The sequence below is a fragment of the Ambystoma mexicanum genome, chromosome 8 (genome assembly GCF_040938575.1).
Source record: "Ambystoma mexicanum isolate Mex_15411 chromosome 8, UKY_AmexF1_1, whole genome shotgun sequence".
Taxonomy (NCBI): Eukaryota; Metazoa; Chordata; class Amphibia; order Caudata; family Ambystomatidae; genus Ambystoma; species Ambystoma mexicanum.
This window is the reverse complement of record NC_090929.1, coordinates 1,521,530,462-1,521,546,667: the sequence shown is the minus strand read 5'-3', so window position 1 is coordinate 1,521,546,667 and position 16,206 is coordinate 1,521,530,462. Positions and strand designations below refer to the sequence as shown.

The 16,206-nt window shown below is 43.6% G+C and overlaps 1 protein-coding gene across 3 annotated transcripts in view; it reads left to right on the top strand.

Moving 5' to 3' along the window:
- Nucleotides 1–13,447, top strand: part of ITPRIP (inositol 1,4,5-trisphosphate receptor interacting protein) — a 280,644-nt gene extending 267,197 nt beyond the window's left edge. For all 3 annotated transcript variants that reach the window (XM_069611750.1, XM_069611749.1, XM_069611748.1), the window contains one exon: nt 6,283–13,447. In XM_069611750.1, the coding sequence (XP_069467851.1) occupies nt 6,296–7,936 (1,641 nt within the window). In that variant the 5' untranslated portion in view covers nt 6,283–6,295 and the 3' untranslated portion in view covers nt 7,937–13,447. The remainder of the gene's footprint in view (nt 1–6,282) is intronic.
- The last annotated feature ends 2,759 nt before the right edge of the window (nt 13,448–16,206 follow it).

Below are 16,206 nucleotides of genomic sequence, written 5' to 3'. Positions count from 1 at the left end.
CAGCATTAAAAATGAATTTGATGCCGAAACTGGTATACCTAGCCGCGATGATCCTGATGCCCCCGCCGCAGGCTCTATACACTCAACTAGATAAGGCCATAATGAAATACATCTGGCGGGGCAAGAAGGCACGCTTGAACAAATCGATATTACAGGGCTCTAAGACTAATGGTGGCTTGGCACTCCTCTTGTGGAAGGCCTACTACATCGCATTGCATGTATTCTAGGCCAAACGATGGTTAAACACAGCTGACTCACCTAGCTGGCGATCAATCGAACTACATATAATGCACCTGTTTAAATCGCAGGAGATATGGGCTATGCCACCTGCACTTCTCCCCAGAGCAATCGAAACCCTTCATATCGTAAGCCCTACCCTGGATCAGAGCATTGAATACGCACACTAACAGACTCCGACATGGGCATCACGCTGCCATGGATTAGCTTGAGAGCCTTTTTGTCTTATGGCGTCCACACAAATGTACATGATGAGCAATCCACTGACTGGCAGGAGGTGCGAATCATGGATGTGTGTGAGGACTCGTCATTAACTAATTTCCAAACATCAGGCGTGGTCTTGGGCTCACAGAAAATGATTGGTTGTGCTACATGGCCATAAGCTCTGTTGTTCTCAAATATACCACACCCGAGTCTAGGGTTAGTGAGCCATCGCCATTTGAGGCCGAAATCGGTTGCGATGTGCCGAGGACCTAGACTCCTCTTTCTGTGAGGAAGATATGTATGACTCCTTTGTTGGCATTAAAGAGGTATCGTACAGCCTGAAACACAGGGATATGCAATACAAAACTATTCCGAGAGCTAAACTGTATGCAATGGGACTCTCCCAATCCACTAACTGCTGGAGACACTGCGGACCAATCGGCACCCCTGGCCATGTTTTCAGGACCCGCCCGACAATCCGCTCATTCTGGTTAACCGTTTCTAGATGAGTGTCCGCAGTGGCAGGGTGAGATGTAACCCTGATGCCTAGCGCTATGTTATTTGGGCTTAACAGCGAGGAATGGCATGATGACTCTTTGGTGCACAAATTACTACACATTGTGCTGTGCTTGGTGCGCAAAGGCCATGCTAGTAGATTGGAAATCATTATCCCCTCCTGACACACAGAAATGGCTCAAACTTCTAGCAGAAATCTTAGGCGCAGAGCCGCTTTAAGCAGACATCGACATCTGCCCGTGCCGATACGTTTTGGGAACTGGCAACCACTTTCATTTGACTGCGGTTTATGTAACAAGATACTTAGGTATTGTATAGTGAACGTAGACATACCCCTTTTTATTATCCTCTTTTAGACCTGCTCAAATGCTTACTCTACTGACCTTCAGCTACCTATGACCGTTGGCTGAATATTGCACTTTTGTGGGTGGGGGGATGTTTGAGGGCAGGGTTTTGGTTCTGGTATTATTTTGTCTCGTTACATGTTATGTTGTTTTTCTTCTAATAGGCCTTGCCATGCCATGTACATCACTATTCTGCTTTAAACCTTCTACCTCATGTCAACTATGTTTTAACTCCTAAATTGCCCTATCTGTTTTGGTGGACCCACCCTGCTTGTCCAACTCCAGGCCTCGAGGGACAGATCCATGTTGGATTTTCATGATACCTCTAATTAATATTCATGAGATACGTTTGCATTCAATGATTCTAAATGTATGCCCATTTTTCCTCATGAATATTAATGAGGGATATCCTGAAAATTAGTCAGATTTCCGGTCCTCGAGGCCTGAAGTTCGACAACCATGGACAAAGGCCTTTTATCAGGGATGTCATTTGCGGGTCACCAGGGGTCACAGCTGCGACCCCTGAGGTCTCCCTTGCTACCCCTCTGGTATCCCTTGCTACCCCTAAACATTTTGAAAAGAATGTTTTTCTTTTTCTTTTTTTATTACAAATGGAAACTCCTTGCCTGTGGCAGTCTGTTCTTACCTTGAATTCACAATGCAGCCAAAACGTCCAAAAAGCATTAGGAGTAGAATACGCATCCATTTCGGACTATGTATTTTGCTCTTCGCAAGTTGCATTTATACCATGTTTTTTTTCTGCCGTTGTCTCTGTTATGATCATAACAAGGCATTGCATCTCGGTGTCCTCGGTCCACTTGACAAAATCCTTGTGCCTAAAAGCTTGTGTGAGAGTGTAGAAATGTTTGACCATAGCACATAAAGTGGCCCTTGATTTTATTGTGCCACCATTAATGCTTTGATGTAATGTGTCTATCTTTCCTTTATCCATGACATGCTCAGGATGTTTGTTTGCATGTATGAGGTAGCGAGTGCCCAGAGTACGGGATGCCGTGTGAGTGCGCTGCTTTCCCCGCGCTACTCTTTAATAAAAATTTATGACCCTCCCAATGGTATGTATTTTGCCAACCTCCACGCAGGCTTGACATGTGGCCAACTTTTCACCAAAACTGGCCTGCTGTTAAATCTCAGTTACCAGTTTAACGGTATCCACTACAGAGTGTAATTTGATTTCTGACTTTGAGAACATTCAGACATGTAATTGCTCATTTTACTATAGCCGGTGAGATAGCTATAGGCGGTAAAATAACTCTGTGGGTTGAGCGCTTACTGCTGCAATGTGTGTGTGATCTGCAGGTTCGAATCCCGGCAAAGCCAACCCAGCCTTTCATCCTCTGAGGTCGATAACTGAGTATCAATACAGGTTGGGTGATATTGTAGGTATATTTGTTGTATATAAAACACTTAAGCGTATAATACATCATTATCATCTGGCTTTGGACGTCTGCTTGCATTCACAGTAATTTGGTAATATGAGGCGATACACACTGTTATTAACGATACGTATGATGATCCATTCTTGTAGAAATGTATATCACATTACAGTGATATCGTAACCATATTTTTCATAGTGTACTTAGGAACAATGCTATATGATCTCACTTCCTGTTTTGTCAAGGGCTGAAACGTCGTGTTCCATTGCTTCCTGTGATGCCACTTCAGGGTGTGACCAAATGACATCACTTCCTGTGATGCCATCAGAGGTCAAGGGTCGTGCAATGTCACTTCCCCTACCCCTGGCATTTTGGTGAAATGTCCCTGCCTTTTATATTGCAGTTTCTTTGGTCTTTTGTTTTTCTGCAATAAGAAGATTTAATCCCCCCAAAAAGACTTGCAAGGCCCCACTATGTTCTTAGCTGCCACGCCTCGCCCCCTGGCGTTATGTTGCACTTGTTTGCGGGACTTCTTCCCATATACATGTTCACTCTGCCCAAGTACAGAGCATTATGGGAAGTGGCTTTTCTCCCCCACATTCCTGCGGAGGAGTACTAGTACATAGATCCCTCGGGCACTGCTTTGAGGACATCGCAGTTCCTACCCACAGCACATGAATTTGTGCCAGCAGGTGGTGCAGTGGTGTCCTTTATGTGATACCATCCAAGGTGCATGCAGTAATGTGCAGGGTGATGCGGCATGTTTCTCCAGTGCATTCTTGTGCTCAGAATATGGTAAATGAAAGGGGCCCACACTCTTCCTGTATGATTGGCGTCTCCTCTATCATAGCACTCGTGTGGTCTGAAGAGACATGCTATTAGAGCGGGTGAATTCCAAAATTGGTTCATAGATTAAGCAGATGGCGACAGGTTTTGCATATCATTTCTGGTCGGTATGTTTTGTTGTGTGCTTTAAGTGTGATATATGAACACATTGGATTATATATAATGAGAAAACGGTAGTGCTGAATTAATTCAGTTTAGTCATTAGAGAAAAAAATGAGGCGGAGCTATCACGTTGGTTTTTGTCGGTTTAATTAAATTGCAGTCGGACACATGGGGAAATCCCAGCGAGCAGAATCACAGTGTGACACAAGGAACTGGTATGGTAAAAGCAGAGGTAAATCTCTTGCGTTGCAGGTTGCTAACCAGGCTTAGAAATTCACTCACCCCTTTAGTTATCCACATAAAAACAGCACACCATTTCGTACTCGGAAAGAGGTAATTATCACTAGCCAATGGGCAGTGGCGAGTGCACATTTTAAAGCCAGAATATGCTAGAAATTAAAACAGAGCTGGTTAGTGAGGGTCACAAACAATAAAGCCAAGCCACACAGAGGCGTTGCTCGGCAGGGGGGTGGGGGAGGTGGGCGCTGATAGAAGCTCAGGGGCTACAACCAAAGGCCAGCTAGCCCCGAGTCCCAACAGTCCTGACATTAGCATAGCCCCAGATCTTTTCCAGACCTAGCAACACCCCTGAAGCCAATATAGCAAGACCTAACATGGAATAGCAAGGCAAGGCATGATAAAGGCATGAAAGCATTAGAAAGCACCAGAAGTGCTAGAAAACCATCAAAAGGCCTCCCTGCACTCGTACCAGAGGTCTAAAGAGACGGTTCCCTTTCCACTTACTCGTTATGTCTTTGTCGTACCCTGTCTCTCTTTCTGTTTCTCTCTTTGTCTCTCCTTTTCTCTCTCAAATAGATGCCTGGGGACATTGCGTGCAACAAGAATCAGTGCTTTTTTTAGATGTTTGGAGAGGGAAGGCTGTGCACTCGACTCATTACCCTAAGCGAAGTGTAAAGGGTTATTACGGCAGACATTCACTTTTTGGTTCAGAGGAAGCTGCCTCAGGTATGAAAATACCAGGGGCTCATTTTACCTTCCTCAGTTTATAAATTGGAAGCTGTGAACCATCTCAAACCTCACTCTAACTTGCTCCGGTGCTGTTCTTAGTGGGCCCTGCTGGTACATTTGCCTGCTGGGCAACACCCATTAGGGAATACCGATTGGGCAACAAACATAGGCATTTATTAGGCAAGGGGTCAGAGTCCATGGTCATTGCTCGCAGACGTCTACCCTAGTGTCTCCAAATGCCCCAAACCTCTCTCACAGGCCAAACATGATTCTGCTCACCCGCATATGCCCCCAGCCCCAGTTGGTATTCAGGCAACTCCTCAACTTCAGAATTATGCTGACACCCTGCAGGTGATTCTTCACGGGTTGGTTCAACAAGATGAGGAGCAGGAAGATAAAAGGTGGAGTGTGGATTCCTCAAAGTGCTCCATGAAGCTGGGCCTAAAGGGATTGCAACGGTTGCAGGAAGGTGAAGAGCAGCATGCTGGCAGTAAAAGAAAGAGGGGGTGGGAATGACTTGGGGTAGGATGGCAATCCTACGACACTGCAATTTTGCGTTTGTAGTGCATCTTGCCCTTTACTAGTTACTGATCTCTTCCAAAGTTTCTAAGCAAGAACTAAAGAATGGACCATGACACAAGAAACCTTGGTGGGCGTTTCCATAACAGATGAGACATACTTGCTACCCCAGGGGCAAGGAATGTTAAGGCTGCCTTCATCAGGTGTCTAAAGCTGTGGCGTGGGAGGCTTCATTGTGTCCTACGGAGCCGTATTCATTGTCAGTATAGGGTTCTCAGGTTTACAAAAGAATGATGTGTTGTCAAGCAGGTGTGCACTATTTATCTATGTTGAGATGATTGTCCTCCCAGAGAGAGAGAGGGTCTCTTGGCTTATCATTGGCACGAGGTGTGAAATGTCCCCACAGCGTCCTGGGGTCGGGAAGCAGCCACCTCATACATCGAAGGGAAGGAACGGGCTGCCTTTCTGGAAATTAAGTGGTGCGGTGTGTTGACTGCATTTATACCCAAAGACTACACTTTTACAAGATGTGGTATGGTTTCTATAACCAGCATTCAATTGTGTTTATGTAATTTTGAAGCTAGTTCAAAAAGCGCCAAAATAACATATGTTTTAGCCATGTGCTCTCCTTTTAATTGCCTGGACCTATTCAAATAATCTGAAAATTGCTTAAAAATATGAGTTTTTCTAGGAAGATCATAGAAGCATGTGCAGAGGTATCACAGGGACCTGTGGACTGTAAGTGAAGGACGCATATGGGGACACATGGACGGGGAGCGAGCACAGTTACTTGTGGGCTGTGAGGGGGAGCACAGAGACTCGTGAACAGTGCCACAAGGGGGCAGAGAGACCCATGGTCAGTGAAGGGAGGAAGCACGAGGACTTGTAGACAGTGAGAGACTGTGACATGGGAACTCCTGAAGTATGAATGAAGGGAGCACAGGAAACTCTTGGGCTGTGAATGACTATTGGTCAGCATCTGTTTGTCACATTGTTTTGTGAGGCGTAAATGTGTTGATGGACGGATATGCTTAATAGTTACCCTTTTCATACAGCTTGTTGAGCAACCTGTTTTAATTTGATCAAGTATTTTTCAAGTTAACTAATTTTGCATCACTACTTAATATTTTTGTTCATTTGTTTTTTTCAAGGACAAGCTTCAAAATGACAGCTGGTCTCCTCAAAGTATGTGTTGTAGTCATCACAGCCATCGTCAACCATCCTCTCCTTTTCCCGAGAGAAAACGTGTCTCTGCCTGAGAACGATGAGGACATCATCCAAAAGATGAGAGAGCATGAAGAATGCCTCAAAATGGAGCAGCTGCGCCTTGAGGATGAGATGGCTAAGAACTTAGAAAAGGAGAAGGTGGACCAAGAGCAAGAGGAACATTTGGAGGAGGACAGTAGTCTGTCTTCGAACTTCTGGAGTGCTGTGTCTATGATCATCTTCTTGCTGATTGAGATCTGGAGACAGGATTTTCAAGATGAACATTCACAGGAGACCATCGCAGAGGAAGACGACGCCGCTATTCTAGGGAACATGTTTGAGGGAGTGGCCCTCCCACACAAAGCAGTACTATTCAATTTCTACGATCGGTGCATCCGTGGTGCAACCGCAGATGCCGCCAGGACACGCGAGTTTGTGGAAGGGTTTGCCGACGACTTACTGGAAGCACTGAGGAGTGTGTGTAACCGGGATGCCGACATGGAAGTGGAGGACAGCATAGGAGTTGGGAGCATGTATGAAAACTGGCGTGTGAATAAGCCTCTTATTTGTGACTTGATTGTGCCCTTTTCTCCTCCAGAACCATACAGGTTCCAGTCTGAAATCTGGGGCTCTGAATCCTCAATTCCCCCAGATAAGCAAAGCTATGGGAAGATCAAAGTTTGTAGGCCCGATGATGGAGGGACAGGGTGCATCTGTGATAAGACAAAACTTGGGGAAGACATGCTGTGTCTTCTTCACAGCAAAAACAACATGGCAAAGATGAACCGTGAGATGGAGGACTTGCTCTGCTGCAAAAACACTCAGCATCTCGCTACAGACCAAGTAATGAAGTGGTTCCAGATTGCAATTACCAAGGCATGGAATAAGATTTCCCGCAAGTATGACTTCGACCTTACGTTTAGTCATTTAGACTCTCCTGGAGCCTTAAAAATAAGGTTTAGGTCTGGCAAGTGTATCACCTTCAACATTTCTCCAGTGGTTCAATATGAAGATTCCGATGTCTATTTCATGTCCCATCTTGCCAATAACAACTTGTTGGATGACAACTCATCCAGTGTGTACTGGTTTCTTTCCTTCGCGGTCTACGAGAGGCGATTCCTGAAGGACATTGCCAAAAGGCTCCCAGAGAATTCTTGCCACCTCAGTTGCCTACAGATTGCGACTTTCCTCCATGGAAAGCAATGTAATCTGACCGGACAGAGTGGGCTGTCTAATTACCACCTGAAGACAGCGCTGATGCATCTGCTTCTTATTCGGCCCTATTCCGACTGGGACTTTGAGCATTTGGAGGCCAGGCTTCGCGATATGTTGAAGTACCTGAAGAAGTGCCTCCAAGAGAAGAAGCTGCACCATTTTCTCATCGGAAACCAAAAGATCCCAGAGACAACTCAGCTACCAGAAGTGTTCCGTCACGCTGAGCCTGTCAACCTATTCCGGCCATTCGTCTTGCACAGGGATATTTATAAGAAGACGGTGGACATGTTTAATGAGATGCTGAAGAACACCACCGTGTTGATCAATGAGTACACTTTGCACATTCCCGTAGAACACACGCACATTATTAATAAAGTGACATAGGGCCAAGAGACTGTCCCCACGGAGCGACCAAAGCAGTCTGTCTGCTCCCGTATCTGCATTCAGTGAATGCCAAATGCAAATGAGATTGTTGCTATCCCAAGTTTAGCTATCACTTTACTGACTGTAATGTTTGACGCCTCTATGTATTCTAAATACACACACTCCTCTAACCTCTCGTTTAACCCTTTCATCCGCAATGTTATGGATGGTGGTTCTCTCAGATTACCAGTAACTCTGTCTGAATGTAAAGCACACACTTCGCAGTTCAAGCACCTCAAATAAGTGAATTTATAATCATGTACTTTATAATTAGCACAAAGACTGCTCTCAAACAAGGGTTAATCTGTCCAATTCGAAATCTCTCCACTTCACTTGTGTGCCTGCAGCCAAGGCCCCTTCAATCTTCTCAGAGCTGGCATCAAGTCAGTGAAACCTTAGGGGGTCATACGTGACGTCACATGCACAGCCACACCCTAAACCATGACATTACGGAAAGTCACATCACCTTAACTTTGAACCCGATGACATCACAAGTAGAGAGATCCTATGGCTGCTGACTCCCATGAAATCACAAAGAGTGATAATAACTTACAAATCTCACAGAAGCAGGTAAAAGTCAAGCAAGAGGGCTGCAGACGGAGAGCAGTGATGATCACAGTTACCCCTAAATTCTTCACTTGTCATCAGTTTCTATGCCACAGAATGTCTGGGCATCATTTCTTCTTAAAATGTTCAAAATCCACGTTCTTCTGGAAGCTTGTGACTCCACTCCAGCTTTTCAGAAAAGCTGAAAGTATCAGGAGACTGTGGGTGGCCTGTGAAATCATATTGGCAACAAGTGCTACTATCTCAGGTATCGAACCAAAAGATCGTATCTAGAGGATCGTAGATACGGTTTTGCCGCATTCGGCATAGGTATAAAATACAGAATCGGAAAATACTGAGGTGGGTGAGCGGGGTTGCGAGGGTGTCCCCTGCACTCCTACTTCGGTATATACAGGTTCGGGGGCTGTAGAGGTGTCCCCCGTGTACAAGAAACAATGCGGGGGACCAAAAAAAAATAAAACATTAAAGCTTGAATTGCAAACACAGCAATGGCCATGTACATCAGCACTCTGATCTGATCGCCTTTGTCTTACATCCGCCTGGTGCCCACCTGCTCTGTTCGCTTAGGCAGCCATAGTCACTCCTTTATAATGTATCTCTTTCACACAAACACATTTGAGTTTCATTTCTCTGCCACAGAAGAAATACAAGCTATTGGATATGGTGTCTCTACCAGCTAAGAAGCAGAAATGAGACAAGAACTTTACATTTGAGGGGGTCAATGTGGTCCATGAGTGGTAGGAAGGGGAATCAATGGTCTGGAGGTGCTGAGCCATACAAGTGGGCCTTTCTTGAGAACTATATGCTTGAAGAGAAGGATCACGCTTCATGGTTCCTCTTAGGGTTTAGGTTTTGCATGACAAGAAACTAGCTAGGAAGCAACAGAGTGTGGTGCCCGTCGTTAAGGGCAACCTACGACCTAAGGAGGGTATTACAATATGCGGCATGAGATGTCTTGGCTATGTGGGTGTGATGTGATGCGGAAAAGGAAGACACCCAGAAGCCTAAGGTGCCAGCTTCTCCTTTACTGGTGGCATTGTGAGTTTAAGATATGTGTTATCACATTGGTGGGATGGCACAGCGTCTTACACTGCCAGCTGCACAATCAGTGCAATCTTCAGTGCCACATGTTCTAGCCTGGCAATTCTGACTCAGCCCTTTGTTCTTCCAAGGTTATGTTATGTCACTGGGATTTACGCCACGCACCGCTGCCATTTGCAGGGTGAAAAAATAAGTGCCAGTTTGGGCTGTAAAACGAATATACAACAGACGCTTTAAAGAGATTTGTTAAACAGCGTCTTTAAAGTCCTTCTGCTGCTGATCTACTTAGGCAACAACGGCACCAGTTACTACAACGTTTTGTAGCAGGAGATATTCAGAATCAAGTGCTGTATAAAAAAATTATACATCATTATTTGATAAGTAATAATTTATTAGCAAAGTCTAAACACATTGTAGCAGCTTTGCATTGATTGGCCATTTTTAAAAGAACACTTAATTCCTAGTACAGTGCATGCAACGTTACATGTCCTGTCAGGATTACAAGCAGATCAACTCTTCTCAGAGGGCCGCAGACCATAATATTTTTCTAATGCCCAATACAAGATCTGGGGCCCGATTCATGGAATTTTTTGCACGGTTGAAAGTGACTTTGCCGACACAAACCCTGATTCATGGAACTGTGCAAAGTGTATTTTGCAGTGCAAAGTCTGTGCAAAGTCATTTTGTACTGCAAAAATGACTATGCACTGACTTTGCACTGCAAGGTCACTTTTTCAGCAGTGCAAAGTCACTTTCAACCGTGCAAAAAATTCCACGAATGAGGCCAAAAGAGTTCATACTTAAGAGACGATATACCTTAGCCACTAAATAGATATTTAAGGCTTTTGTAGATATTTTTGTTGATAGTTCATGTCATGCTAAACCTATATCCATGGCATTACATTTACTAGACATTATTTTAAAAAACTGACATCAATGCAAGGTTGGCGGTAATTACTGTTACCACCCATGTAAAGAAACACATAAGCAAGAAAAGAGCCGGCTTGTGAAAGGCGGTATTACCTCCACTAATAATGGTGGTAATGGTACTGGCTATATTACCACATGTGGTTCTGATGCCTCTTCTCCATATAGTCCTACTGGACTTTAGAATGGGGAGCCACAAATATGCATAATGGGGCACAGATGTACTATTACTGCTGGAGACAGCGGTAATTCATTCTGGTGGAATTAGGGCTGCTGATGTCAAACTCATATTGAGACTAAGGGAGTCTAAGGGAGTCCTTTTGGTCAATAAACAGAGGCATAAAAGCAAGTCGCGATGCCTCCAGTTAATACTCTGCCACATTATCGTGCTGTTCCAAGGCGTAGGAAGGCAGCAAAGCAGAGGCGGCTTCTCTGCTTTGCTTCCCTCCTCCGTCTTCTAAGAGCACCTGGCTTTACGCTTGAATGAGATTTTCTTGCAGGCCCAAAACAAGTGGATTCCAATGGAATATGCCTTGCAGTTACACCCCTTAAATAGCAGGTATTCATTGGAATCCATTATAAAAAGCCACCCACAAAGCGTAATTTGCAGGCAGCGTTTTATTTCTCACAAAGCACAGAGTAAAGGTTTAGTTTACAATCCGTTTTCTGACTGTTTAAAATTGCCTGCAGGAGACCCAACCGGACACTGCAATCGTGGGCGGTCCCTTAAATGCAATTTGCATTGTTTATAAAAATGACACCCAATGTTGCTCTAAAAATCCAACAAAACCGATGCATTTTATCAAAGCAATAGGAATGTTTAATTTGAAGGATCACACCTACAACACTTTTCTTAAAGAAATAGTACAATAGTGCATTTTACTACACTTGCAACTCTTATTTTATATGAATATGATACATTTTAGAGATATTCTTGAAAGAAAAGGTTACTTTCCTCAATGGCTTTATAGAAAAGAGGACCAAATGTCACGTTTTTTTTTAAAGCGTTTCTAATCCTGTGTTTTTTCATTAGGATGCATTTTATATAAAGTACTGTTTTTATGGGAACAATGTTTATCATTCTCAACATGTAAGCTCCTTTTGCACAGTGTTTATGCTTTTTCAAATGTTTTTTTCTTTAAAACAACTTCAGAGAGGTTTTGTAATTTTCTCTCAAGCACTTTTTTATGAAAAAAACACTTGTATGTTTTTACAGCAGTTTTTGTAACTGAATGAATTTTATACAAAAGATTGTAGTGGGTTGGAGGGGTTCTTCTCGCGTTGGCACCGAATTTCCTGAAGTGGGCACATTTCACAGAAATACATGCGACTGTCACAGCGCTGTAGGAGCAGGCGTGTAAAGAGCCTACCTACAAGTCAAGGTAAGGGGAGAGGGATTTGTTGTCTTGCATGTAGAGAGTTTGATAGATTCCTCAAGTTAGTGATACCCTCCTGGAGAGAAGAAAGCTGGTGCGAGGGAGGGGGTGGGCGCATCCTCGAAGGCACTGAACATAACACAAAAGTGCCTATAAGTAATGAAACCTATTCAGTATGGCTGCAGTGATAAGCAGCTTAGGTGTTCATAGTTCTTGTTTAAAATAAAACACCCATAGAAAACCTCTTTAGGATTATCTTTTTATTTTCTAGGGTTTGGAAGAGGGGGATTATGCAAATGTTAAATATCAGCATACCGCTGCCACTCACTGCTATCTTATTCCTTAGTATCTTTGGGCCGTCCTCTGGGCTGCCATTACTCTGGATGTTTTCACCCCTCCCAAGCCCAACACTTACGAGTTTGGGGGTATACGCAGTGCTAATTCCTCCAAACATAATTAGAGTTGCCGCCAATGGTAATTGCGGACATCCCTCCTGATTGCGAGTTGTTACCCATTGTGAGGTCCCATAGGACTCCCTTGGGAAATAGGGGAATAACCTCCAGAGTTAATCAATTCCACTGCCAGTAATTCCTCCATTTCCTTGGAGGTCATACCGCCTTCCATGTGCAGTAAGTGTTACCACCTGTTGCGTATGGAACTCATAATCAGGAGAACCTGGTGGGAGATGGAGAGGTGCCATTCCTCAATTTTCATGGGACAGTCCATTGAAGAGTATAGGATAGACCTTACGTTTAACGAAATGGGTAATCATCTGTGAATACGAGGCTACAAATGTAAAAGCCAAATGTTTTGCTTTCCTACTGACAGTAGGTTCCAAGTTGTGAAGGTACCAGGAGAATTCTAAGCAGGAATTAAATGCATAAACCTAGTTCCGCAGATGGTCCAAAGTGAAGAAGGCACATGTCACCGAAGAGAATATAAACACAACTGCTGGGGTTCAAGATTTAATCCCATTATGACTGGTTGTTTATTCCCAAGTTTATTTCCTAGAATGTTTTTGTTTAAGAGTTGTGATGGTGGATTGATTCCAGTTCTCCTGCGGTTCTTTCCTTTGGATGAACAGTCACACGAAGAGAAGAATAATGTGTGATGGAGGATACACAAGCAGCATCCAGGCACAACCTAGCAGACATGAGCAGCTCACCCTCAAACAATGATTCTTATTCAAGGAGTAATGAAACCAACAGGCACAAGGAACAAAGTCACTCTCCTCAAACGTGAGAAGTGGCTAAGGCCATCAGACCATCGTTTCAACAATGTTTAAGTATCAGGCAAAATGTCAAAAGGTTGAGCGTGTAAATGATGATATCCGACTGATGTCTGACTATTGTTGTGTATTCCTATTGTTTTTAAAGCTTCAGAATAATGATGGCAGAGAGCCCTACCTAGTAATTAAATCTGCTTTTCACTTTACTCCTGTTAGTAATAATGCCATGATACCAGACTTTTGTCAAGATTCTATCTCGTATTTATGTACATGTAAAGTACTCCCTTAACCTAAAAAGTAATAAAGAGAGGATCACCTTTTCTAAACTGCAAATGGCTGTGTATCCTCGCCATAACAGGGTAGATGCAGCCTCACCAGTGGCAACTTGGAGACCTCTTTGGAAAGAATACTTCTACTTTGAAAAATATAGAATCCACAGTCCTGAGATCTGAATCTTGTATGGTGTGTACTAGGAGAAAGAGGTCCCACAGGAAGGTTGATGTTCCTCAGAATAATGACCCAGTGTAACATATACACCTTGAACTGCATTGGAAAAGCTTGAATAGAAGAAAAGAGGATGACAAAAGGCAAAAATACTCTCCTCCATGAAAGTGTCATGGGCACGTGATGCATCACGTGTTGGTTGCCCCTGGCCCTATTAATCTTCTATCTAGGACATTCTCGCCCTGAGCGTTCATCAAGGGTGCTTGCTACCCCTGTTTGCATGGCACACTCCTACTCATGCCACATCCCACTTTCTATTCGTGTGCAATACTCTAGTCTCTTTATTCCTACTACCTCTCCTATCTTTTTCAATCTCTATCACCTACTCTCCTACTATTATAATCCTTCCTCGTGGTCCTATCATTTTTTGTTCCTATCCTACCCTTCTCTTACCCTACTATTCCCTGTTTCTTTGTATTTATTTTGCCAATTTATTGCAGTCTACAATCTCTACACACTTTACCAAAAGACAACCTGCCCCTCATCCTCCTATTTGTCACCACAGTGTAGCTAATCTTATCCTATTATTTCTTCTTCTCTATCAGTATTCTTATCTGGTCTCTGGAATGCCAGCTCTTTATGTCATGAATCTCATTCAACTCTTGATCTCTTTTTCCGCTTAATTTACATTTTCTCTTTTTGACAGTGACTTGGATTACCGCGTCCAAAACATCCACTCCTGCTTCCCTGGGTTCTCCTCTTACGCAGTTCACTCACTCGCCTCACCTCTGAGGCAAAAGCTGCAGTGGTGGTATTCTCTATCATTCATCGTGGAAACCTTCACCCCTCCTACACATCCACCCTGCTTTCCTTCTTTTGAGAACTACTTCTCCCTTTCCCAAGCCATCCCCCTTTCCATTCTTGTTCTCTACCGACCTCCTGGTACACTTATTAACTGCTATGACAATCTAGACTCTCTTCTCTCTTTACTTCTTCCTCCTTTCTTCTTATCACCTTTATCACACGACTACTCAGTCCCCCTCACCTCTTCTTGATTGCTATCACCTTATTCAGATCCTCCCCTCCCATATCTGTGGATCTTCTCTTGATCCTTTCCCCCGTGCTTTTCATCTGATACTCCTGTCACTGCCCACCACACTGTATTCATCTGATCACTTTCTTTAATTTCCCCCTGCTCCTACCCCACTCCATCTGCCATCCCTTTCACAGTCACTTTGTTATGGCATGGCTTGTGTTCTTTGATTCCACTTCCCTGCTTGCCTCACTCTACTCCACTTTACTTTCTATTGATGACTTTCAATTGATGACTTCACTTCTCTCTCCACTGATTAAGCTGACTCTACTCTTCAACTGGTCTTCTCACTACCATTCACTCTCTTTTCTCTTCTATGCCCGCCTCACCCTCTCGCAAACCACCTCAACCTTGACTCTCTTCTCTCCTAAATCCTAGATCCTCCCTCCGTAAAGCTGAACGTTGCTGGAAAACATCTCTGTCTCCCTGTGACCTTAGATCATTTTCCTCTCTTCATTGTTTCTATTATATCCTATTGCTTTATGCTATTTACGTACCCTCTTTTCAACTTCTCAATAACATCTTATTGCCTCATCACCAGACCCTTCCCTACTTTCCCAGCTCTCCAAATATATTGCTGACTGCTTTACCTCTAAAGTCTCTTTGTTCCATTCTTCATTTCCTCCTACTTCTCCCTCCACTTCCCATTCCACTTCATCCATCCAGTCTTCACAATCCTCCCTCTCTGCCTTCCTCTCCCTTACTGTCTCTAACATGTCTTCTTTCTCATCTAGAGCCCACCCTACCGCTTCTCCTCTTGGGCCTATTCCCTCATTGCTGATTTACTCTAGTCCCAACTAATTCTTTACCTAACCTGACTTCTCAATCATTATCTTTTGCTCATATGCTCATCCCCATATTAAAGAAACCATCTTTGGACCCCTCACTTCAGGCTAATGTGTGTACTATATCTGTTCAATGTTGCTTTATCAGTGTAAAGTATTCCTTGGTAATTTACTTAAGCAAAATCACTTCAAATTTTCTTTTTTTTTAATGGGGGTCCCCGCCATACCCTTTCTCACTCTCTACCACCTATACCCACAAAACCTGCATACCCCAGGACCCTTAAATACACATATATAATGACTTACTCAAATAAGTGATTTTTGTCAAAGTAAATTACCACCGAGTCATTTACTTCAATAAAACTGCATAATGCGCCTATCTCTCTTATTTCCTTTTGCTCCAACTTATTTGAATGAGGGGTTTACTCTCAAGTATTTACTTTCCTAAATCGTCACTCTACTTCTCCACTGCAATCTGGCTTTTGTCCATATCATTCTACTGAGACAATGCTTCTTCTCCATATCTCCAACACCTTACTTTGAGCATGTTATGGTATGCATGATTCTTTTCATATTCTGCTTGATCTATCTGCAGCTTTTGGCACAGTTGATCATCCCACTACTCAATTGTTTCTCTTGGCTTGTCTGGTTATGTGCTTCAGTGGTTTCTCTTTTATCCATATAATCATACTTAGTTTGTTTCACGGCCTGGTCCAACCTTGTCTCTGTCAAAACAGTGTTCCTCAAGGCTCTGTTCTTGACCCCCTTCT